The 25609-nt window shown below is 45.1% G+C and overlaps 1 protein-coding gene across 1 annotated transcript; it reads right to left on the reverse strand.

Moving 5' to 3' along the window:
• Window positions 1–3039: 3039 nt before the first annotated feature.
• On the reverse strand, window positions 3040–13340 carry CDV3 (CDV3 homolog). Its single transcript, XM_077269046.1, has 5 exons — window positions 13002–13340; window positions 10702–10778; window positions 8625–8761; window positions 8163–8322; window positions 3040–5496 (listed from the first exon to the last, which is right to left on the reverse strand). The coding sequence occupies exons 1-5, from the start codon at window positions 13221–13223 to the stop codon at window positions 5370–5372; spliced, it is 723 nt and encodes a 240-aa protein (XP_077125161.1). The 5' UTR covers window positions 13224–13340; the 3' UTR covers window positions 3040–5369.
• Between the last annotated feature and the right edge of the window lie 12269 nt (window positions 13341–25609).

Here is a 25609-nt window from a genome sequence, read left to right on the forward strand (position 1 = left end):
TAGTAACCCGATGTTTACACTGGTTACCCGGGGCCTTCGGCATCGTTGGTCGCTGGAGAGCGGTCTGTGTGACAGCTCTCCAGCGACCACACAACGACTTTCCAACGATCACGGCCAGGTCGTATCGCTGGTCGTGATCGTTGGAAAGTTGCAGAGTGTGACAGTACCCTTAGTCTATCCAGTATGTGCATTTGACTAGCCACTTGCTGTGAGGAAGAATGGCTATTCCTTCACTAGTGGTGTTGACAAAGCTTAATTACATTATAGCTTAGGGCTGCAAGTATTGGGGGAAGGAGACAGGTTAAGGTACATACATCCCATGACATTGCAAAGTGTACAGTAAATACAACCAAAGAGAAGTCGCACCACATCATGACATATTATACAAAATACAGGACAGGGAAAAAAGTACATATCATGACAGTGTGCCAGTCTTCCTCCCACCTGGGGACCACCTTCATTGGGGTTGTTTCTTGGTGTCAGGCTTGTTGAACAAGTAGCCTTTTCCCTTAAATTTTTTATCGTCCCATCCTTCTTTCTGATTTTTTGGAGGCCTTCTACGCATAAATTTCCTGTTCCGAAAGGACCGTTTATATAATCGGTTAGGGAACCCCGGGAAGGCTTTTTTCTTATCCCCTATCTTATTCTTATCTTATCTTTCTCTGGGATATCATCTAAGGTAGGGCCGAATAGAAATTCCCCCTCACAGGGTATGGAACATAATTTGGACTTTGTTTGTAGGTCCCCCGGCCAGCATTTGAGCCATAAAGCCCTTCTAGCTGCGTTTGAAAAAGCAACTCTTGACGCTAGTCTTGCAGAGTCTATAGATGCATCCGCCAGGAACGCCGCTGCTCCTTTCATTATGGAGATTGAATCTAATACTGATTCTCTCGAGGATCTATCCTTTAGTTGTGACTGTAGATGGTCCAACCACACCATTAATGCTCTGGCAGTACATGTGGAGGCTATAGCCGGTTTTAGTCCTTTTCAGGGTTAAGAGGACTTTTTTGTCTGGTCTTTTCCACTCTTTTATTAGGGCATGTATTTTATCATTTATAGGAAACGCCCTACGTTTCCATTGTTCCAGACCGCTAAACAAAGTCTTGTGCGTTTTTTTGGGATTTAGTCTCTACTAGCCCCATGGTAGTTCTTACCGCTTTTACCAAAGCGTCTGTCTCTTCAATGGGAAAACAATTGCGACCCCCCTCCGAGGAAGAAGAGGCTGATAGTTCGCTTTCCTCTCTATCTGAATCAGATACCTATTTTCTTCACTAGAACTTGGCTCCGGGGACCTATGTTTAGATCTACGCTTCTTTTTCAATCCTTTGGCACTTTTTAACGCATCCTCTACCTGCTATTTAATTAATTGTTTTAAATCGGATGCGAATCTTGGGGACTCCTCGGAAATGGTGTTTTCTATACATATGGCACAGAGTTTCTTTACCCATGTAGTGGGTAGTTCTACGGAGCAGATTGGGCAAACTCTGTGCCTGGTTTTCGCTGTACATTTCTTCCCCTAAGAAAAAATACAATAAAAACCTGAGCATTCACTAAGATCACTTACCCTCCTAATTTAAGGGGGATACCGGTTCTGGCGTGGGAGTAGCTTCCTCGACTTGAACCGTTACTGGTCTGCTGGATCCGCCTGAGCCTCTGCTACGTTGAGATTCGGAGCTGCGACGCTGGGAAGAAGCATTGTGCTGTCGCCGCTGCTGGTGATGGTGCTGCTGCTGTTGGGGCTGGTGCTTTTTCGGCCTGCAGAGTTTCTTCTGCCGGTTGCTCTACTTCACTCATAGTGAGACCTTGCTGAGCACCGGCCATTCGCTTTCTGTTCTCTTTTATATATATGTGGGGCGGCGCACCGCTGGGCTTTTACCCAGAGATGCTGTGCACCGCCCCGGAAGTGACCCCTGTGCCGAGCATTCTGGGAGTACCAGAATGCTCTGCGCCCGGCGTGCGCATTCTGCCACCATCTTTCCCTGCCAGGAGTATGCCTGCCAACCACGCTGGAGGAAGCGCCCGCTCCAGCCCCAGGATCCCAAGCGCCCGCCGGCGCCAACAGAGGGACCCACGGACGAGCGCGCTACCCAGCGGTAAGACACCAGGTGACCACCGTCACCTATTACCGGCTATTTCTATGCTTTCATGGGGGAGAAGCAGACTGGGTCTTTCTTCACTGCTTCTCCCCCGCTCACGCACGAGCCCGGCGACCCTGAGAACGTGGCCTTCGGGGGAGGATTAGCCACCGTATTCGAAGCAGGGCCCTCCGCTGCCAATAACCGAATCGATGGACCCCCGGCATCCCACGACGTCCACGCTGCAGGTTCCCCGTCAGGGACAGGAAACCAAACTGATGTGGGAGAGAGGTACCGCCTTTTTCACCTGTAGGTTTCCTGTCCCTGAGGGCGGATCCCTCTCTCCGTGGTGCAGTCATGGGGTAAGAGAAATATGGATTTCTTGGGAACAGGATTGCAGATATCAAAGTATCATTTTATTGAGCTTCCTATGACCTACATGCCCATATAGACAGTTCAGGAGGGTTGATCCTACTGACAGATGGATGCCCTTTTAAGCATATCAAGCAAAAAAGTGTCAGCCTGGAGCTACCAGGACTGTTGGTATGCCTACTGCCTTAACCCTGTGTAGGAGAGGAACAGGAGGGAAAAGAGAGAGCACTAGTAAAGCCAGTGTTCTGGGCCAGCTCTGCATGCAGAAATTTTTGAATCAAACCAGGAGGAATGCATCAGATGCCAATTCCATCTATCTTGTCTATAAAAAAAAAAAAAAAAAAAAAAAAGGAAAGGATACGAAAGGGGAAGGATACGAGAGACATCATCCACTAAAATCAACGTGTGGGTAGTTGATAGAATGGCAGTATCCACCCCCTCGGCCTCTCCAACATAGACAGCTACATTTTGATGAATTTCCAGTAAATTGAGAACAGTCAGTGAACCCTTAGTTATAATCACAACCCCTTTAACAATCAGAATATTTTTAGGGATTCTTACATATTGTAAATCAAACAGGAGGCTACATATACATATTTCATAGTTTTATTAAGGTCGTCTTCTTACCCAATCCATGCCTAAGACCCTCTTTATGGACAGTCCACTCTCCCCATCACACAGCATGATAAAAAAACCCTATAGATTCACGTTTTGTAACAGTTCTTTAAGATGTAAATCAGAGTTGGTTAAAAAAAAAAAATCTTGAAATATACTATAGGTAAGGAAACTCTTGCAGTCTTTCACACATTCCACATAAATAACCTTTTCAGCTTTTTCTTCTATAAATTATATACCTGCATTAAACAGCTAAAGTTGTCTGTTAGAAACTCTGAATAGTGACCATCCTTTATGCTGTGGCGTCCCTACATTTACTTGTTGCAGACTAAACCTTTTAGAAAGAAAAGTAACGACGGAGACACTAATAGAAGTCCTACGGTGAGACACATTCAACATAACCCATCAACCAGAAAACTGGTATATATAAAATGGTGTTCTAATAGTAGTAGACAAAAATCAAGCAGATTGTGCTGGAGAAGCAGACTACATTTTTTTTTTTTAGAAAGAGTAACATTAATCTAGTGGATCATCTCATTCACAGTTCAAAGAATAACAACTTGCACATAAGATTTATAACATCTCATCCCCATACCTGCTACTGTAAACTTCTGGATTTTGCCTGTGCAAACCCACACATAAAATTTTCAACATGTCTGCCCTTAGTTGAAACGGCACACTAAACCAAGCACTGGGATACACGCTCACTCAGTGACAGTCCTGGAGACCGTCTAGATGAAGACTTGACCTGTGATAGGGATTACAGCTCTAAGTAACCAGTCCAGATAAACCCTTGTACAATTTATGACTGTATGTTATCACCTTATTACCAATATAGTGTCTTAGTAAATTAAGTCACCCTATAAAACGGTCTTAAAACAGAACATTAGGTTAGATATCAGAAATACTGAGCACTACACCCAGCCTGTGCCAAGCCTGAACTGACTCTGTATAGACTAACTGTACTCAACTGCACCACAAGAATTTTATGTTAGCGTCCTTATAAAATTATAACCTCAATCCCTATTACACGTTTATGATTTTGCCAGGGTTCCAGCTTTCGTTGATAATGGCACTGTGAAGTAACCATATAATGAATGCTAATATCTGAGAGTGGACTATCCCTTTAAAATCAGAACACCCCAAGTAAAGTAGCTAGGTCAAGCTCTTGTCCAACATTGAACAGCACAAGAAAAACATGTCACAAAATTCTATCTTTGAATTCAGAAACTCACAAATTTCAAGTATTCAGAACGTTCACAATTTCAATACCAGGTATATACTCTGAATGAGAATACTTAAGGGGTTACCTAGGCCTTTAAAACCCAGTCTTAGGATATGCTATCAGCATTAGATCAGTGCCAATGTTAATGGGATAAGCGTTAGCGAGTAATAAAAGAGGATTAGTAGGATGCCAAGTTGGATCACACCAATCTTATATTCATAAGCTAATCAAGAGGATAGTTCAGTAATTTTAAAGAATCTGTCAATGATGCATGGGACCCTGCAATTCCCTTTTAGCCACTATGTAGCAGAAACAAGCCAGAGCCAGACGGCAGAGCTAGAGATAGAAACTTAGGCAGCGGAGCTTCATAAATGTCCTGAATAGACAAAATATCACAACAAACTACAGCTTTGCACTAGATATTAAGACCCGTGTATCAGTTGCCAATCTACAGAAAAACTATAAAGAAGCCATTAAATGGTCTACACTAAATCCCTTTAAGGTCACTTAACTGATTGACACATGAAGCAGGCGATGTGAAAAGGTGAAGTGATCTTGTCTCAGTAGGTGTACCAAAACGGAAAGGGAAATCTGGCAACCCCTCCACTTCTAGTCCCAATACAGCATTTGAAACAAACGTACAATCTCTGGTTGGTGTAAGATGGTCGTCCACATGGTGTCTACTATGGGCATAGCAAAACTGAGGTAGTCAACCTTGGTGAAGGCTCAGCATAAAAAGATTTTAATAACTACTGAAAGCTGCTTTTTTTTTTCCATTCTCCACTTTAGATGTGTAACGTTTACAACAAAATTCTTGTTCAATTCCCACAGCCTCATGTGTTCCCATATTCTAAGACAAAAAAAAATAAAGCAAGAGGGTTTGGGGTGGGAGGAAGGGGTTCAGCAAGAGAAAAACAAAAAGGAAAGTTTTTAAATTTGGAACGTTGGAGGATCCAGTCATCTGTTCCATCCAGTGCGCAGCGGAGAAGATCAGACAGTTCAGATGATCTCAAGTCCAACAGCTGTAGTTTGTTTTCCTTATGGGCAAGTTCACAAAGGTTGTGGTAAATGTTTTTGCGGATTTATTGTTCACCAAGAACCGCGTACTGGTTGTCTAGCTGAAGCTGAACGGCCTGATTCTTTGAAGCTTCTTCTCTGGCACGGTTTTTATGTTTTACAATTTCAAAAGTCTTCTCCATTTCTTTATCCCTAGTTTATAAAATAAATCAATACAGAAGGTATTAAAGTTTTGCACATAGAACAGATGCCGGTGGTACAAGGTCTCATCAGACAGGATCATTATCCTTACCATTTTATACAGGTGCTAAGTATCAACATTAGGCACACGCGCCATGTAGTTAGCTGTATGACTATACTGATCGCCGGGTCACAGCGCTCCTCAGAGAGGACAGTTCAGGATTTATTTATTTTTTAGCATCATTTCATTAACACCCCCCACCCCACCTTCTGTGCCAAATACTCTTTAGTTAAAATGTAGTGGGAAACCCCCGGTGAAATGACATGGACACCTTCAGAGGCATTTTTTTTTTTAAATGAATGTATTTCTGGACAAAACTATTTTATTATAACATTTTCTATGTTATGGCTTCTACAGCTGATATGAATCACTGTACATAGCTGAAGAATGAGTTACCAGTGAGTGTCAGCGAACTAGTTCTGATAAGAGTTTATAATGCTTCCCTTCTCCTGAACTCTGATGTAATCTTAATCAGGTTGGCAAAATGGAGATGAGCCTTCACCCTTCCCACCATTACCAATTTTTTTTTTTTTATCTCCCCTTGCAGAGCCATAAGTTTTTGTCTGTCGACATAGCTGTGTGAGGGCTGGTTTATTGTGGGATGAATTGTTCTAAATGACACCATTAATGTTTCTATATAATGTAGTGAAACTACTACCCAACTTTGCTATTTCACTTACCTTCATAGTGTTATTTGCAAGGTATAATTGTACAATTATGGTATTACAGGAAGAGTGTTTTCTTGCGGCACAAGCTAAGGTTTTAGCGGTAACAATTTTGGGGACCTTACAACTCGGATTGCTTTTTATCTGACTATGCCATGTGAGAAGATTTTTTTTAAAAAAAATAGATACAATTCATTTTTGGATTGGAAACAGAGGGCGATTTGATCTTTTTGTATTTTTTACTTATTCTTTTTCAGTCCATTAACTGACATCTAATACATTTTTTCACCTTTGTATTATTGATACTATGCATAATCAATAATAAATGACGATTCAATACACAATAAATGTATTTTTCCATTTATTGTTTGCTTGTGTGTCTGCGGACATTTGCTCAGACTCCCCTGTGGGTTTCAGTCTTCTAACCACAGAATTTACAAATTCCTTGAGCACTTTTGGGGTTTTGTTTAGTGACCATAGCAGCTTTACAATAGGGTCACTCAGGAACACTCCATATTGTGCAGGGGCGCCAAATCCTAGGGCAGAGGTGTCAAACTGCATTCCTCGAGGGCCGCCAACAGGTCATGTTTTCAGGATTTCCTTGTATTGCACAGGTGATAATTTAATCACCTGCACAGAATGATTCCAGCACCTTGTGGAATGCTAAGGAAATCCTGAAAACAACCTGTTGGCGGCCCTCGAGGAATGCAGTTTGACACCTCTGTCCTAGGGTATCATCCTCTGCGGTTAGGAAGGGAGATTTTAAGACTATATTAGCTCCCATTTCACTTCCCACGTACCAACATTGCTTTCTCATTACCCCCATTGCATTTACCTTTTCGAATTTTAGCCCTTGTTAACTATTGTTTTGTAGAGCCTTGTTTTTAATACACTACTTAAGGATAAAACCAAAGAGAAACATAATGATTAAATACACTGCAGTAAATAAATGATCGTGCATGAAAATATACGGTACTTACCGTAGTTAACTTTTTTTTTTAAATCAAAAAATGCGAAAGCCATCCCACCACTTCACGGTGACCGTAATTGGGACAGTCCTAACACCTTTATATGCTGCATGCACACCAGTTTATATCCCAGTTCATACCATTTTTTTTTTTCAGCCAGTTTGCAAAATGTGCATATAAAGGTGTGGCCTGCCTTTCCTTTGAGCTGGGCATTATATTGATGTGGTTTCCCTCGGCTGTGTGTCCACTAGTTGGGCTCAGTCCTTATCTACATGCATGTCACTTGACAAACGGTAAGGTTTTTAATATTAGCATTAAGACTGTCCCAATTACAGTCACCGTATATTATTTGCACTATGCTATTTACTGCAGGGTATTTAATCATGCTTCTGTCTTTGTTTGTTTTTTTCGGTTCAGTGGCCAGTGTGAACATAAGATTACACACTACATGAACACCAGTTTATATCCTAGTTCATACCATTGGGTAAAGATGTTTTAAGGGTTTTGGTTATTCTGGTTGTTAATTTATAAGGGCCCCTTAGTTATTTATATTCTTGCTCTTTGGTTTTCTTTTTTAGGCCCCTAAGGCCGTGAACATGAGCAATCATTTGATCACTTTATTATATAGGAAAATTACTGATATCCTATGAAGCCTAAGGTACCAGAGGGCAGTATTGTGTGCCTTCAGTAGGCACCCAGTCACCAATGCCGACTGAAACCTTTTAAATGGCGCTGAATAACACAGAAGGCACACAGTATGTAGCGGGCTTAAATGCCCCAGAAGGTGTACATTATTTTTAATTCAATGGATCCAGGAACATCTACAAATGTTATTTTATAATGCTGTGAAGAATATCTACAGATTTATACCCGGTCTACCATACACAAAATACAATAACGTTCCATGCCACGACTACACGGGTTAACACACTCACATATTGCAAACGTAAAACCCTACAGGAGGTGTCATGTTTAGCTACTTGCCTGCGAGATTCTATATGCTTGGCAGTGGCTTGTAGAGATGGAAACTGGGTATCACTAAAAATTTCAGGTGGACCTTGTGGTTTTTTCTGTGGAGCAGACATTCTGGCAGCAGGTGGTCTATATACACCAGAGGGCTGTGCGGGCTCTGCAACTTCTGAAACTGAGAAGAAAGAAAACGGGATGGATCAGAATTTTATGACAAAATGAAAAGCAAAGAATCAGAAAATAAGAGCATCTACAATAAGTAACCAGCACTGAGGATCCAATACATTTGTGGACTACACCATACAAAACATTTACACCTCTCACTCAGGAATGGAATGTATCAAATCACAGAGGTCTGGAAAAGGGAGATGTAGTGAACCAGTTCGAAATCTAAATGAGAAATTAAGTTTTTCTTTTCTTCACATTTTTCAGACACTTATTTTCGATAATTATGGAAAAAATGCAAATGGCACATACCAACACTTATAGGAGCTTGAGCAGGAGCAGTTTTATTCCAAGGACCCGAAGTCTTGTCTGAGCCATAGCCTCCAGCTTCTTCCCAATCTGCACCCTGTTCTTCCTTTTTTTCATATTCATCATCTTCCTTTTCATTACTACAAGCAGAAAAAAATGACACTTTACAGAAGGCACGGTATATGAAGGCCTTATTGTGCACGTCAAAAAAAGAAACCCGTGATCTGGGGTTGGGTGAGGGATTATGTTTTTCGTGCCGAGCTGACGTTTTTAATAATTCTATTTTGGTGCAGACACGATCTTTTGATCGCCCGTTATTGTATTTTAATGCAATGTTGCGGCGACCAAAAGAAAAGTAATTCTGGCATTTTTATTTATTTTTTTTTTATCACTACACCGTTTGGCAATCAGGTTAATCCTTTTTTTATTGATAGATCGGGCGATTCTGAACGTGCCGATACCAAATATGTGTAGGTTTGATTTTTTTTTTTTTTATTTTGAATGGGGTGAAAGGGAGGTGATTTGAATTTTTGTATTTCTCATTTTTAAAAACTTTTTTTTTTTTTTTTACTCCATGGCAGGCTAGAAGCTGGCACAACTTGATTTGCTCTGCTACATAGAGGTGATGCTCAGATCGTCTCTATGTAGCACAAGGTGGTGCTCACAGCAATCTGGCAGCAACAACCATAGAGGCTTGAGACCTCTGGTTGTCATGCCGACGCACTGATGACCTGGTCACCGGTGCGTGTATTTCCAGCCAGATGCGCTTGTTAAATGCCACTGTCAGAGTTTGACAGCGGCATTTAACTAGTTAATAGGTATGGGTGGATCATGATTCCACCCACGCCTATTGCAGGCACATGTCAGCTGTTCAAAACAACTGACATGTCCCGGCTTTGATACGGGCTCACCGCCGGAGCCCACATCAAAGCGGGGGTACTGCCATCGGACGTACTATTCCGTCCGACGGTAGAAAGGAGTTAAAGGGGGTTTTTAGGTATCAGAAAGCGTGTACCCATGCAAAGTGTTTGTTTATTTTTGTCGAACTGTGCTTTACTGAAACAGTCTCCCTAGCTCCAGCTCTGAGACTCCGCCGCTGCTCCCAGTGTCTGGTATTGTCCACAACAAGGACGACACATGGATGGTACTACTGCAGACGTGACGTCAGTGCTGCGGACGGAAGCATCAGAGACATCGATGGACTGGGGGGAGCATGAGTAAAGAGGTTTTTTTTTTTCTTGTTTTTTATTTTTTTTTATAAACAAAATGCATTTGGGGACAGGCGCTTCTGAAACCATAGAACTACTTAAATTAAGTTACCAGCTACAAATAATACTTTTCAATTAGAGGTGCTGAGGGTATGTTTGCATAAGTGACTAGATCATTAAAGGGAACCCGTCTCCCCGCCCCCAGGCGTTTGTAACTGAAAGAGCCACCTTGGGCAGCACTAATGCTGCATTCTGACAAGGTGGCTCTTTTAGTTCTTGTTCCTGCCACTGCTGAAAGAATCATTTATCAAATTTGTCCCTCATACGCTGAAATCGCCCGGAGTGCAGGTCTTTCCCCCCCTAAGACAGACATCACAGCCATCACTCAGGGCCTCTGCGCACCGGGCTTCACCTCCTCTTCATTAGCGTCTCTGGCGCCTGCGCTGTAAGTTCGAAGGGCAGCGCAACTGCGGGTTTTTGGGGGGGCATGTGCAGTTGCGCTGCCCTTCGAACTTACAGCGCAGGTGCCGAGGACGCTAATGAAGGAAGAGGAGGCTGCTCCCGGAGCACAGAGGCCCTGAGTGACGGCTGTGGTGCGTCTGTGTTAGGGGGGGAAAGACCTGCCCCCGTCGCAATTTCGAGGTATGAGGGATAAATTTGATAAACGATTCTTTCAGCAGTAGCAGGAGCAAGAACTAAAAGAGCCACCTTGTCAGAATGCAGCATTAGTGCTGCACAAGATGGCTCTTTCAGTTACAAACGCCTGGGGAAGGGGGGGTGACAGGCTCCCTGTAAAACCTCTACAGAAAAAAATTATCCTTTGCTCCCATAAGTGTTTTGAGTCTATAAGACAGAATTCAGCAGGACATTACCTTATTTGCAATGACTGAAGCCTCAGACCACTGTAGTCAACTTCTTTTTGCTCAAATTCTTTCCATTCATCATCATGCTACAAAGAGACATGATACACATTAACACTGCAAAAAAACTAGGAGAGACTCAAAGCAAGTTAAAGTAGTACTCCCCATCTATAGGAGTATGATTGTTGGTATATATCACATCAGTTTGTCTGTTGAGTGGAGGGTAAGACCTTCACAGCCATGCTCATAGCAGACAGGATGATATCCAAAGAGAAGGGCAGGATTAGAAAAAGTTCTCTTTTGTAGACCCTAAAAGTATGTGCCCACGATCCAGAGTTGCTGCGGGTTTGACGCTAAGTGCTTATGCAGCATCAAACCCGCAGCATTCAGATGTTACAGCATAGTAAATGGAATTTCAAGAAATCCCATGCACAATATGCGCCAACAGACGCCCGCGGATTACCTGCGGAGACGGACATGCAGCACGTCTTTCCAGACCGCAACATGTCAATCTCTCTTGTGGAGACACTAATCTCCGCAAGAGAAATTTCACCACCAGACTGTATTGAATGCAGTAAATCCGCATGGTTCAGAGAACACATGTGGATTTACCTGCGCTCAATAGATGACAGCGCTTTGGACGCAGCAAACATGCGCCGCATCCAAAGCGCTGCTAGTTCCAGATCGTGGGCACCTGGCCTAAGGAAACTGTATTTTCACCTGCATAAAATGACCTGAAGGGGTTGTTTCCCTTCAAATAAGTTTCTACCCTAGCTGCACTCTGTTATAAAACAAACCCTCTTACCCCAGATCCACCAGGAAATCTCTACTGCGGTGTTGACATCACAGACAGCGAGACAGCCAATTAGCCAGCTCAATAGCTGTGCCGGTCTAGATAGGGTGCCCCCGTCAACGCTGCAGCCAACGCAAGGCATCAGGACCAGTGGCAAGAGTCTGGCTGGTGGATCTGGCGAAGGGGAGTACAGCGCGAATTATTGCTTTATAATTGCAGCCAGGAAGAAACTTAATTGAAAGGAAACAACACCTTTAAGTCAAAGGCAAAATTAACGGTTTGCCAATTAACCAATACATTCTTACAGAGGTCTGAATCTCTTACCACATTAGCCTGAGCATGATTAAGACTAGATACTGCAGCTAAAAGATTTCAAGCTCTGCACCATAACAGAGATAAAGCATTGTCATACTCGTCTACACATGAACCCACACATATATACTTCATACTGGCAGGTGTATGCAAACATACAAGATGTTCTTTAACAAACTCTGCATAAATCAATAGTACAAGCGAATGTAAGAAACTTAACATATCTTCAAGAAATATTTTTTTTCTCTTCCCTCCTCCATGCTATCTGAGCTTATCACTAAAACAGCCATCTCTCACCTACACAGATGGAGCCGTCAGATGAACGTTCATCATCCAGCCATCTCTCCCATACACAGACGGGGCCATCAGATGAACACTCATCATTCAGCCATCTCTCCCGCACACTACGGGGCCGTCAGATGAACGCTCATCATCCGGCCATCTCTCCCGTACACAGACGGGGCCATCAGATGAACGCTCATCATTCAGCCATCTCTCCCGCACACTACGGGGCCGTCAGATGAATGCTCATCATCCGGCCATCTCTCCCGTACACAGACGGGGCCATCAGATGAATGCTCATCATCCGGCCATCTCTCCCGTACACAGACGGGGCCATCAGATGAACGCTCATCATCCGGCCATCTCTCCCATACACAGACGGGGCCATCAGATGAACGCTCATCATCCGGCCATCTCTCCCATACACAGATGGGGCCATCAGATGAACGCTCATCATCCGGCCATCTCTCCCGTACATAGACAGGGCCGTCAGATGGACGCTCATCATCCGGCCATCTCTCCCATACACAGATGTGCTTGCTCAGCAGATCGCTCCTGTTCCCCATGAGAAGCCGCTGGCAGTCACACTGGCCGAGGTTTTGCGTCTGAGAGAACGATGTGATTGGTGTTCCAAAATCAGACGTGCATAATCAGACACACCGTCGATATCGGCGGGGTCAGCAGCCATTGGTCTACTGTGAGGGGCTTACATGCGAGTATAAACCCCCCACAGATGACTGAAATCCGTCTCATCTGACAGAGCAGCCGTGACGTGTGAGGCCGTGTGCCCAGATCAGGGGAGGCCGACCAGAAGCGACCAGCTCCGCGCTCCTCCCGTGCAGGTAGGGGGAGACAGGAAGCAGGAGGCGCTCGGCGGAGGACATCCACACTGCCGCCGGCTGCGCCCACACGTGCCGTCTCCTACCTTCTCCTGCTGAGCCTCCTGCGCCTCGCTCCTGCCGGACTTCTCCTTCCTGAAGCTCTTGGCAGGCGCACTCAGTGACGTTAGCGTAGACTGTGCCCCGTCCGCCGGCCTCGCTGGCCCCTTGCCCCCGGCCGCGCCGCCAGAGCCGCCCTTCTCTTTCTTCTTTTTCTTGTCTCTTTTGGCGAAGAAGTCGTCCAGGCTTCTCTCCTTGGGCTCGGCCATGTTGGCGACTCCTGGCACACGATGCGTCTGACACGGCGACCACTAAGCGCTGCACGCACCGGTCACACCAAGTGACTGAGTGGAGCGGTGAGACCGGAAGCGCTGCCCACACCCGGGAACAAACCATCCACAGCTTATTCATAGGGGTGGTACAAGTAACAGCTAGCTGTTCGCATAGGGCGTACATGATCACGTGTGTCTGCACGCCCCCTCCTTTCTTCGAAGTGGTATCGCCCGCCATACTTACTCAACATCGAACGTGTCTGGCCGCTGGAGATCAATTAGTTTTTTCTCAATAACTTTATTGACAATGTTATCCTTCCTGGCTAGCTGGCGCTCACAGCATCGTAGCTGACGCTCGTCTGCTGCCGGGTTACTTTCCAAGTCACTGGTGAAGCTGTTCTGCTGTAGCACGGGGGGCATGTGGCCAGCACGGGGGGCATGTGGCCAGCACTGGGGGCATGTGGCCAGCACTGGGGGCATGTGGCCAGCACCGTGCTTTGTATTATTATGGGAAGATAATATAAAGGTGCCACACCGCCCTGTACTGGAGCGCTGGGTACACATCTGCCCTACTGTGCTAATCATCGTCTATGGGGCTGATTGGAAAAGATACATTGTCTAATGGGTTTAATAATCCCGCCAAGCACTGCCCAATAATCCACCAAGCACTGCCCAATAATAATTCCACCAAGCACTGCCCAATAATAATTCCACCAAGCACTGCCCAATAATAATCCCGCCAAGCACTGCCCAATAATAATCCCGCCAAGCACTGCCCAATAATAATCCCGCCAAGCACTGCCCAATAATAATCCCGCCAAGCACTGCCCAATAATAATCCCTCCAAGCACTTCCCAATAATAATCCCTCCAAGCACTGCCCAATAATAATCCCGCCAAGCACTGATCAATAATAATCCCGCCAAGCACTGCCCAATAACAATCCCGCCAAGCACTGATCAATAATAATCCCGCCAAGCACTGCCCAATAACAATCCCGCCAAGCACTGCCCCATAATAATTCCGCCAAGCACTGCCCAATAATAATCCCTCCAAGCACTGCCCAATAATAATCCCGCCAAGCACTGCCCAATAACAATCCCGCCAAGCACTGCCCAATAGCAATTCCTCCAAGCACTGCCCAATAACAATCCCTCTAAGCACTGATCAATAATAATCCCTCCAAGCACTGCCCCAATAATAATCCCTCCAAGCACTGCCCAATAATAATCCCGCCAAGCACTGCCCAATAATAATCCCGCCAAGCACTGCCCAATAACAATCCCGCCAAGCACTGCCCAATAGCAATTCCTCCAAGCACTGCCCAATAACAATCCCGCCAAGCACTGCCCAATAGCAATTCCTCCAAGCACTGCCCAATAACAATCCCTCTAAGCACTGATCAATAATAATCCCTCCAAGCACTGCCCCAATAATAATCCCTCCAAGCACTGCCCAATAATAATCCCACCAAGCACTGCCCAATAACAATCCCTCCAAGCACTGCCCCAATAATAATCCCGCCAAGCACTGCCCAATAACAATCCCGCCAAGCACTGCCCAATAACAATCCCGCCAAGCACTGCCCAATAACAATCCCGCCAAGCACTGATCAATAATAATCCCACCAAGCACTGCCCAATAATAATCCCACCAAGCACTGCCCAATAACAATCCCTCTAAGCACTGCCCAATAATCATCCCTCCAAGCACTGCCCCAATAATAATCCCGCCAAGCACTTCCCAATAACAATCCCTCCAAGCACTGATCAATAATAATCCCTCCAAGCACTGATCAATAATAATCCCTCCAAGCACTGCGCAATACATAGAAAAAAGGCAGCACAACTTACCTGCCCAGATCTTAGAACAAATGCACTACAGGATGCAGCCAGCCCATAAAGCAAGATGTCAACACAGGTGCAAAATACTAGATGAACAGCCACTGACCGCATACCCATTCATGGAGGGGGTGACTGCCCAGTATATATTTGCACAATAAAGGCCTATATAGGACACTGTTCACATAAAGGAAATGCATATTGTCTGGTTCTCAGCCTATTAGTCACGCCCCTACTATTCGATTAGGCGGGCTGGTCAGCACACTCTCAATGCATCCCAGTGTGAACACACCTGTATACAAGACTAAAAGTGTTGCGCATGGCTGCACCCTGAACAATATAGGGCACAAAATACATAAAAAAAGTGAAGTATTGGTCGATATTTTGTCCAAAATACGCAAGCTCGCAATCCACGTCAAGGATCCCCTCACTTGCAAGTCCTATCACTAAACTATTAGCAAAGCCACAAAAGAGGACTAAAATCCTCCAAAAATTCAAGAAACCAGCAGAGAAAAGGCAGCACCGCTTACCTGTCCAGGTCTTAGAACAAAGCCCTGCCAAATAATAATAATCTTGCCAAACACTGCCCAATATTAATCCCTCCAAGTACTGCCCAAATAATAACACCGCCAAGCACTGCCAAATAATAATGCCATCACCAATAGCTCCACATAGTACTAAAATTATATCATCATGGAATACCGAAATATGTCTGTGGCCCAGGATTCAGATAATGTCTCCAGACTGTGCTTGAAAGAATATGAGAATCAAATGATATCACCATAAGAAATACTGCTATACAAGGCACCGGAGTATATTATCTATAGTGCCCACGTAGCACCTTCCTACAGTGCATAAATAATACATACACTGCTCACATAATATTGCCTAAAAAGGCTCCAAAATATTTTTTCTCTATCGTGTTCCAATACTACCTCCTATGATCTATTATCTATCTAGAAGAAAAAAGACAAAAGCAGCACCAGCAAAATTGGGTGAAAGTCTCCCAGTAACATACCAGTCCTTATTATATTGAAAAAAATTTGGAAGTAGCACAACATCGCAAGTGAAAAAATGTTGTTTTAATAGCCCATCATGCGATATTTTGGCTAGCTTGAAAAAAGTTCACACATGGAGCTGAAACGTCGTGTGATGAGCTATTAAAGCATTTTTTCACTTAAGATGTGGTGTTGCTTCCAAATGTTTTCAGTATCATCTACCTATACCTATCTATCTTATACCTATCCTTTATCTGTATTATCTATATATTTATTTTTTATTTACTTGTCTGTCTCTGTCTGTCTATCATGTTTCAATACTACCTCCATACTGTGCTTATATAATACTGTCATGCTGTGCTTTGATAATATTGCAAGTGCATTTAAATATTACTAAGATACACCCCCCAATCATAACATCTATAATGTTTCAGTATTACCTCCATATGGTGCTCATATAATTACTGGTATACTAGGCATCATAATATAAATATATTATCGACAGTGCTCCACTAACACCTGAATATTATGCCTAAATAATGCTGTCTATCTGTGCTTAAATAATATTGCCAGTCTACTAATACATAATATCGCCATATTGTGTTGGAATAATACGGTCATAGTATGCCCAAGTAAAAGATTAACAACTGCTGCTGTGACAGTGTCCATATAATATAGACAGTGGGTACGGAAAGTATTCAGACCCCTTTAAATTTTTCACTCTTTGTTTCATTGCAACCATTTGGTAAATTCAAAAAAGTTTTTTTTTCACATTAATGTCCACTCTGCACCCCATCTTGACTGAAAAAACTGAAATTTAGTAATTTTGCAAATTTAGTAAAAAAGAAAACTGAAATATCACATGGTCATAAGTAGGGTTGAGCGAAACGGATCGTTCATTTTCATAAGTCGCCGACTTTTGGCAAAGTCAGCTTCTCATGAAACCCGACCCGATCCCTGTGTGGGGTCGGCCATGCGGTACGCGATCTTGGCGCCAAAGTCGCGTTTCGTATGACGCGTTTAGCGCCATTTTTTCAGCCAATGAAGGAGTGTGGGCAGAGTGATGACATAGGGGTTAGGGGCGTCCTATCATCATTTTATCGCTTGTGCGCAGTAGGGATTTGCAATGTGTAAAACGAAATTTTCTGTGCTGGGACGGAGGAGAGAGAGAGAGAGAGAAAAAAAAAAAAAAAATCCCCATTGACGTGCATAGGGTTTCGTGTTCCGGCCGATCCTCGACTTTTCGCAGTAATCGGCCGATTTCGCCCGACTCGACTTTTCAAAAAGTCGGGTTTCGCGAAACATGACTCAACCCTAAAAAAGTCAAAGTCGCTCAACCCTAGTCATAAGTATTCAGACCCTTTGCTCAGTATTGAGTAGAAGCATCCTTTTGAGCTAGTACATCCATGAGTCGTCTTGGGAATGATGCAACAGGCTTTTCACACCTGGATTTGGGGACCCTCTGCCATTCTTCCTTGCAGATCCTCTCCAGTTCCGTCAGGTTGGATGGTGAACATTGGTGGACAGCCATTTTCAGGTCTCTCCAGAGATGCTCAATTGGGTTTAGGTCAGGGCTCTGGCTGGGCCAGTCAAGAATGGTCACAGAGTTGTTCTGAAGCCACTTTTAGTTCTGTGCTTAGGGACATTGTCTTGTTGGAAGGTGAACCTTCGGCCAAGTCTGAGGTCCAGAGCATTCTGGAAGAGGTTTTCATCCAAGATATCTCTGTACTTGGCCACATTCATGTTTCCTTCAATGACAACCAGTCGTCCTGTCCCTGCTGCTGAAAAACACCCCCATAGCATGATGCTGCCACACCATGTTTCCCTGTTGGGATTGTATTGGGCAGGTGATGAGCAGTGCCTGGTTTTCTCCACACATACCACTTAGCATTATCACCAAAAAGCTCTATCTTTGTCTCATCAGACCAGAGAATCTTATTTCTCATAGTCTAGGAGTCCTTCATGTGTTTTTAGCAATCTCTATGCGGGCTTTCATATGTCTTGCACTCAGGAGAGGCTTCTTTCTGGCCACTCTGCCATAAAGGCCTGACTGGTGGAGGGCTGCAGTGGTAGATGACTTTGTGGAACTTTCTCCCATCTCCCTACTGCATCTCTGGAGCTCATTAATGAGAAAAAAATGAACTTTTTTGAATTTACCAAATGGCTGCAATGAAACAAAGAGTGAAAAATTTAAAGGGGTCTGAATACTTTCCGTACCCACTGTACATGCAATGTGGTTACATGTCACTGGCACTATGCAGAAAAAAAAATTCCAACAGCAATATAGTCATATGTTCATTCACCTGTATGGGTCAGGGTAGATTCAAATGAATTCTCTCTTTAACCAAACGTAGCCATTAGTAAATCAAAAGGAGCCCAAATACAATTAAAGGGGTTGTCCCTACTCTGCAGGATAGGTGATAACGTGCTGATCGCATGGGGTCCCACCACTGGGCCCCCAATCTCAAAAATGGCCTGTCTGAATAAACATGCGTGTGACAACTCCATTCACATTTCTGAAACCAGGTATGAATTAAAAAAAACATAGAAAACTGAACTAAGTTCATTATCTTAGAGGTGTTTTCCAGGAGTTTCTAGGATAGGTTTTCAATATCAGATCATTGGGGGTCCGACATCTGCCACAATAAGGGTATTGAGCCAGTGCAGCTGACGTTCTTGGGTCCTGCAGCTCAGATCCTATTCACTTTGATAAGAGCTGAGCTGTATCACCTGAGATTGAGTACTCCAGTGTGATGATCTGTTCTGTTCAGACTCCATATACTGTTCATCACCACCTGCGGAAGATGCTGCTAACAGCTAATTGGTGGAGGTGCCACGTTATCTGTTATTTATTTTGCAATAATTCCTTTCGAGTAGTGTTATATGTGATGGATATTGGGATGGGGTCCTCTGTTGACACAAAAATGCACACTAATGCCTAATCCAGAACCACATTCTTGGTAGCGGTGCAGCTACCAACATTCCTGCTTTCACCCCTGTATGAACAACCAATCTGATCATATCAGGACCAGACATACTGTAGATATAATGGGCCTCATTGTAGAGTTCATCTTGTGTATATTCTATAAATTCCTAAGGTAGTAATACACCTTTATTGGATTTCCAGTCTTGTCGAGCAATATAAAATGGAATCAAACAGGTCAAATTCAGATCATTACGCAGGTTAGCTCGGTTAGATAACTCATTTTCAAATATACTTTTAGGGCTCGCTCACAAGAGAGATGATTCTGTATTCCGAGAAAATGGAATAGATTATGGTAATGACACTCAGTTTGAGCCGAGTTTTATCTTACTGTGATCCGATTCTCTCGCATGGGAAAATCGCAGCACGGATGTGGAGAAGATGGAGAATTCATTTCTCCCATCTTCTCCATTGTCTGTATCCCTGTAAATTGGACTGTACTTGGATGACATCCGAATGCAGTTCGATGTTTTACAAGCACCTATAGAATTGTATGAGTGCTCACAATTAAATTTACGGAGGCACTCACAGCATGCTGCAATTTTTCTCTAATAACCCCGCATGACAGCACACAGGAGGATGTCAACTCATCCTAATAGGGACAGGAAACACGAAAGAGGTCAAATAGACCATCCCACCACCATTTCCCAGTGTTTTTCTTGTCCCTATGGAGATGAAGAGGTCATCCTCGGTGCTCTGTAACTTCTGCAGACACCGGACATCTAACATAGCCGGGCAGCAGGAGATCGGTCGGTCTTACCCTCCCTCTCTAGATGCTGTTCCTGGCTCCTTAGGACGTGGTCTTTCCCCCAGTCTGCACCTTCTGGTAAAGTCTGGGAGGTTCTCGGGCGAGAGGCCTCTCGGAGCTCTCCGGTCCCATCTCCTCCCCCTGCTCCTGCTGGGGCGGACCGCTGTGCTGTGAGGGAAGCGTGCTTCCGGCTTCCCTCGGTGTAAACTGGTGCGGTCCCAGCAGCCGGAAGTTATATCAGACGTCGGCTGTCATGCTGAGATCGTCACTTCCGGTTTTGCGTTCCGCGGCAGAACGCAGCCGGAAATTCAAATGCAGGACCCAGATGGACTCCACCAACCAGGGACAGCAGGGGAGGAACACCTATGATTGGAGAGAGGCGCTGGTCCGGTCACCCTACTTAAGGAGCCCCGGGCAGTTCAAGTAAGGTAGGACAAATTGGGTAGCATGAAGTCTGATCCTTTAGCTCTGCGTATGTGGAGCCCAACACTGTTCTGATCCCTATAAGTATACAGGCATTGGATCCCATCCATGGTGCAGGTAGAGATACTGAAATCCTTTCTACCTTCTCTCTTTCAGGGGGACAAGCATCCTGCACCAAGGAGTAAATCCAAAGCCACTAGCCACAAATGTGCGTTATGTGCCAAAAAGCTCTCCTCACATGGGAAATCCTTATGTCAGGAGTGTATGCATAAAGTTCTGAAGGAAGAACAGCCCTCCGTAAGAGAAGACATTAAAGGGATAGTATGTCAGGAGATACAAGCTTCCCTGGCTTCCTTCTCCCAGGTAATACCACCCCCTTCTGCTCCTCCAGCAGCAAAAAAGAGGAAGATTCATCAGGAAGAGGATCCGGACTCCCAGGAGTCCATGTGGGAGGAATTCCTGGAAGAAGACGAGCTGAGTTCCGACCCAGATACACAGGAGAAGAGGTACTACTTTTCCAAAGTGAACTTGGAGGAACTCCTCACGGCTTTGAGAAGAACCATGGAAGTGGAAGAAGAAAGACCAGCACGTACAGTACAAGAGGAAATGTTCAGAGGCCACCAATCAAAAAAGAAGCTGTTTTTCCCGATACACAAGAATATCCAGGAGCTAGTGCTGGAAGAATGGGTAACTCCAGAGAAGAGACTGAGCACTCCCTCAGAGTTAAAGGGAACCTGTCACCCCCCCCCCCCAGGCGTTTGTAACTAGAAGAGCCACCTTGTGCAGCAGTAATGCTGCATTCTGACAAGGTGGCTCTTTTAGTTCGGGTCCCTGGCACTGCTGAAATAATCGCTTTTGAAATTCGTTCCTCATATCGTGAAATAGCCAGGGGGCAGGTCTTTCCCCGAATCCAGACGCCTCACAGCCGTCAATCATGGCCTCTGCGTGTTGGGCTCCGCCTCCTCTTCCTTCAGTAGCGTCCCCGGCGCCTGCGCTGTTATTTTTTTTTTCGGGCATGCGCAGTTGCGCTGCCCTTTGAACTTACAGCGCAGGCGCCGGGGACGCTAATGAAGGAAGAGGAGGTGGCGCCCGGCGCGCAGAGGCCCTGAGTGATGGCTGTGAGGCGTCTAGATTCAGGGGAAAGACCTGTCCCCCTGTCGATTTCACGGTATGAGGAGCACATTTCAAAAGCGATTATTTCAGCAGTGCCAGGGATCCGAACTAAAAGAGCCCCCTTGTCAGAATGCAGCATTACTGCTGCACAAGGTGGCTCTTTTAGTTAAAAACGCCTGGGGGGTGACAGGTTCCCTTTAAAAGATAGATTCCTAGAGGATGACAAGATTGCAGAATGCTGGTCCGAGATGCCCAAGGTAGACATTCAGGTTGCCCGGCTAGCCAAGAAAACTCTTGCTGTTTGATGATTCCTCTCAGTTAAAAGATCCTCTAGAGTGCAGGATGGAGGGCCTCCTCAGGAAAATCTGGGAAACATCTACGGCATTGCTAAATACAAATGCGGTCTCTACATCGGTAGCCAGATCAATGTCTCGCTGGTTGGGGCAGCTGGAGGAACACCTGGCAGCAGGGACCCCAGTGAAGAGATCCTCGCCTCACTCCCCCTTCTCCGAAATGCTACAGCCTTCCTAGCAGACGCCTCGGCAGAGTCCCTCAAAGTGGCGGCTAGATCAGCGGCCCTATCCAACTCGGTGAGATGAGCCCTGTGGCTGTGGTCATGGAGTGGGGACATAGCATCTAAGATCAAGCTATGTTCCATTCCCTTTAAGAGGAAATATATGTTTGGGCCTGCATTGGATGACTCATTGGAGAAGGTTTCAGACAAGTAAAAGTCACTGCTGGAGCCAAAGAGTGCCAAAAGGAGGTCATTTCGGCCCCCTCAGGAGCTGTCTTCCCAGTACAGAGGTAAAGGGAAGACAGGAAGGTGGAGCTATCCCAAAGGAGGCCGGGGCAGGAATCTATTTGTCTCACAGGGCCAGTGTCAGAGTAAACCATGATGCTCAAAGGAGAGTAGGAGGTCGCATTTCTCATTTCCTTCCACAATGGCGGGACATATCCACCAACCCAAGGGTCCTAAGATCCATCCAGAAAGGTGTGAAGATAGAATTTACCTCCTACCCTCCGCAGAGAGTAAGAGTTACCCAGCTCTCTGCGCAAAAACTCCAAAGCACCCTGGAGTCAGACCTCAGAAACCTATTAGCTTCTGGGGCAATTTCGCAAGAGAGAGGGAGAAGAACAGGGGTCACTATTCCAGGCTCTTCTTAATAAGGAAACCAAATGGATCCCACAGGATTGTAATAAATTTGAAACCTCTAAACCAATATATCTGTTACAGGAGATTCAAGGTAGAGTCAGTTTTATCGGCAGTTCCCCTGATAGGAAACTTCGCCATGGCAGCAATCGATCTGCAGGATGCATACTATCATGTCTCGATACATCCCAACCATCGGAAGTTCCTGAGATTCGCGGTTTCCCAAGGGGAGCAGATAACTCATTACCAATTCAACGTACTCCCATTTGGAATATCGTCGGCACCCTTAATATTCACAAAAATTGTGGAAGAAGTCATGGCTCATATCAGAGGTCAGCAGATTTGTATCATTCCATATCTTGACAACTTTCTGCTGATCGCACCATCAGTACGGGCATTACGGGAGCACATACAGATGACTTCTCAGCACATACAGATGACTTCTCAGATTCTGACGTCATTGGGATGGCTGATAAATCAACAGAAGTCAGATATTTTTCCCTCCACAAGGAATACCTTCTGGATTCTCAGGCACAAACATCCTTCTTGCCCAAAAAAAAAGCAGATCCAACTGAGGGCAAAGATAAACATCCTGTGGAGCAGAAGATTGGTGTCCATGATTTTTGCCATGTCAGTCTTCGGCTCCATGGCATCTTGTATCCAGTCCAGTCAGTAGCCTGGGCCCAGGCGCACACCAGAGACCTACAGAGTTATGTACTAGCAGAGTGGGCCGGTTCTTCCAGATCACTGGACAAGAAAGTGTCAATACCGGCCTGGACACGGACTTCATTGTCTTGGCGGGACAACCAAAGAAACTGAACAACGGAGTGCCTTGGATCCAGACCCCGCTAGTCACCATAGAAGTAGATGACAGCAAAAGGGGATGGGGGGCAGTAGTCTCTCAGACATCCTTCCAGGGTCTCTGGTCAGCCGAAGTTAGCAGTCATTGAACTTCAGAGAGTTGAAGGCGGAGGAGACCCTCAGGACAGCAACATCAGTGGTGTGAGGTACCTACGTGAGACTCTATTCGGACAATGTAACCATGATCGCACACCTCCATCACCAGGGGAGTTCGAAGTACGAAGATCTAAAAGGCATCTCAGGAAGAATATTCTCTTGGGCCCTTCTGTGTTAGCCCTTCACATAAAGGGAACAGACAAGTGAGCCGACTTCTTGAGGAGAAGGGATATCCACCCAGGAGAGTGGAGTCTGAATCCAGAAGTATTTCAGATGTTGATCAAAAGATGGGGTTATCCAGAGGTCTATTTGCAGGACTCCAAAATGCAAAAGCGACCCACTATTTTTCACTAAACCCAGACGACATTGCTAGGCATAGACACCTCGGCCCACCAGTGGCAATTCGATCTGGCTTACGCCTTTACTCAGATCCCAGTCTTAGGGTACCGTCACACAGTGGCATTTTCATCGCTACGACGGCACGATTCGTGACGTTGCAGCGTCGTATGATTATCGCTCCAGCGTCGTAGACTGCGGTCACACGTTGCAATACACGGCGCTGGAGCGATAATTTCATGACGTATTTGCGATGTAGAAGCCGTTGGTTACTGTGCGCACATCGTATACAACCTGTGTCACACGATGCAATCATGCCGCCACAGCGGGACACTAGACGACGAAAGAAAGTTTCAAACGATCTGCTACGACGTACGATTCTCAGTGGGGTTCCGGATCGCAGTAGCGTGTCAGACACAGCGATATCGTAACGATTTCGCTAGAACGTCACGAATCGTGCCGTCGTAGCGATGAAAATGCCACTGTGTGATGGTACCCTTACCAAGGACTCTACAGACGATAAGGGACAAACAGACCAGGGTCATTCTAGTGGCACCCCTCTGGCCGAAGAGAAGTTGGTACAACACGATAACCAGCCTATGTGTAGACTGTCCTCTAATCCTTCCACCAATCAAGGATCTCCTACATCAGGAGCCAGTCTATCACCCAGACATAGACAACCTACATCTAGTGGCCTGGCTTCTGAGTTCTCGATTCTGAGGGCCAAGGGTCTCTAAGAGAGTCATCAACACGCTACAGAAACGTAGAAATGCGGTGACAAATGCCATATACCAAAAATCCTGGAGGAGGTTTGTGTCATGGTGTGCACCAGACCAGCTGGATCCCCGAAAGGCCAATATCGCCCAAATCCTAGATTTTCTGCAGGAAGGCTTGGAGAAAGGACTTAGACCCAATACTCTTAAAGTACAGGTGGCAGCGTCAAGCTCATACTTTGACCAGGCCCGTGCTGAACACCGATGGGTAAGACAATTCATGACAGTGACTACACGACTTTGTCTTAGATCAATCAGTCTGGTCCCCGCTTGGGACCTCAATATCGTCCATAAAGGATTACCGCTTCCACTGTTTGTTTCCCTACTGTCGATAATGTTGGACAGACTGTCCTGGAACAAATAGTTAACATCCAGCACCTCTTTGGACGAATGATCCCAGGAAATCCAAGGTTTCTTAAAACATCTATTTATTTCTTTATATTAAAAACAGGTAACAAAAAGGTCAGGCAGTTTGGATACACTCATGATTTTAAAAAAGGCATAGAAACCAACTTGTTTCAAAGCTTCCCCAGACTGGTGTCCATAGATTGGGACCCCGTTCTTTTGTCTGCCCTTATTCACACACTGAGGCCAACACTGACACATGGTAAGGTTTTTAATATTAGACAGCGTAGGACCGTCCCGATTAGGGCACCTTGACGATGGTGGGATGACTTTTATGATATTTTTCATCAAAAACAATATTACTAAGAACCCTGAGTTATTTAAATGGACTTGCTGTTTACTGATTTAATTACAGCAGGGTTTTTTGCTTATTTTGTTTCTTGTAGGTTTTATGCGCTTTACGGCCAATGTGAACATGCGTATACGTGCTGCATGTATACCAACTTCATCAAAGATCAATTTTTGTGTTTTTCCCGTCATAAGCAGGCAAAAGCATAATAGGGAAAGAACACCCCCCCCCCACCACCATAGTTTAGAGCATGGAGAGAGGAGCAGTCACTTCCCCCTCTCTACCTGTTCTGGTAAATGTCATGAGTAGTGATGAGCGAGCACTAAAATGCATGGGAACTCGTTACTCGAGTCGAGCAAATTGTAATG

Source organism: Ranitomeya variabilis, chromosome 6 (genome assembly GCF_051348905.1).
Source record: "Ranitomeya variabilis isolate aRanVar5 chromosome 6, aRanVar5.hap1, whole genome shotgun sequence".
NCBI lineage: Eukaryota > Metazoa > Chordata > Amphibia > Anura > Dendrobatidae > Ranitomeya > Ranitomeya variabilis.

Bases quoted from the DNA above. Each gene is read 5' to 3' on its own strand.
- CDV3 (XM_077269046.1), bottom strand. From the start codon at position 13,223: ATGGCCGAGCCCAAGGAGAGAAGCCTGGACGACTTCTTCGCCAAAAGA. The intron at 8,323-8,624 runs GTATGTGCCATT...CTTTCTTCTCAG, and splicing joins TCAAGCTCCTATAAGTGTTG to TTTCAGAAGTTGCAGAGCCC. The intron at 5,497-8,162 runs GCAAGTAGCTAA...TTTATAAACTAG, and splicing joins AAGCATATAGAATCTCGCAG to GGATAAAGAAATGGAGAAGA.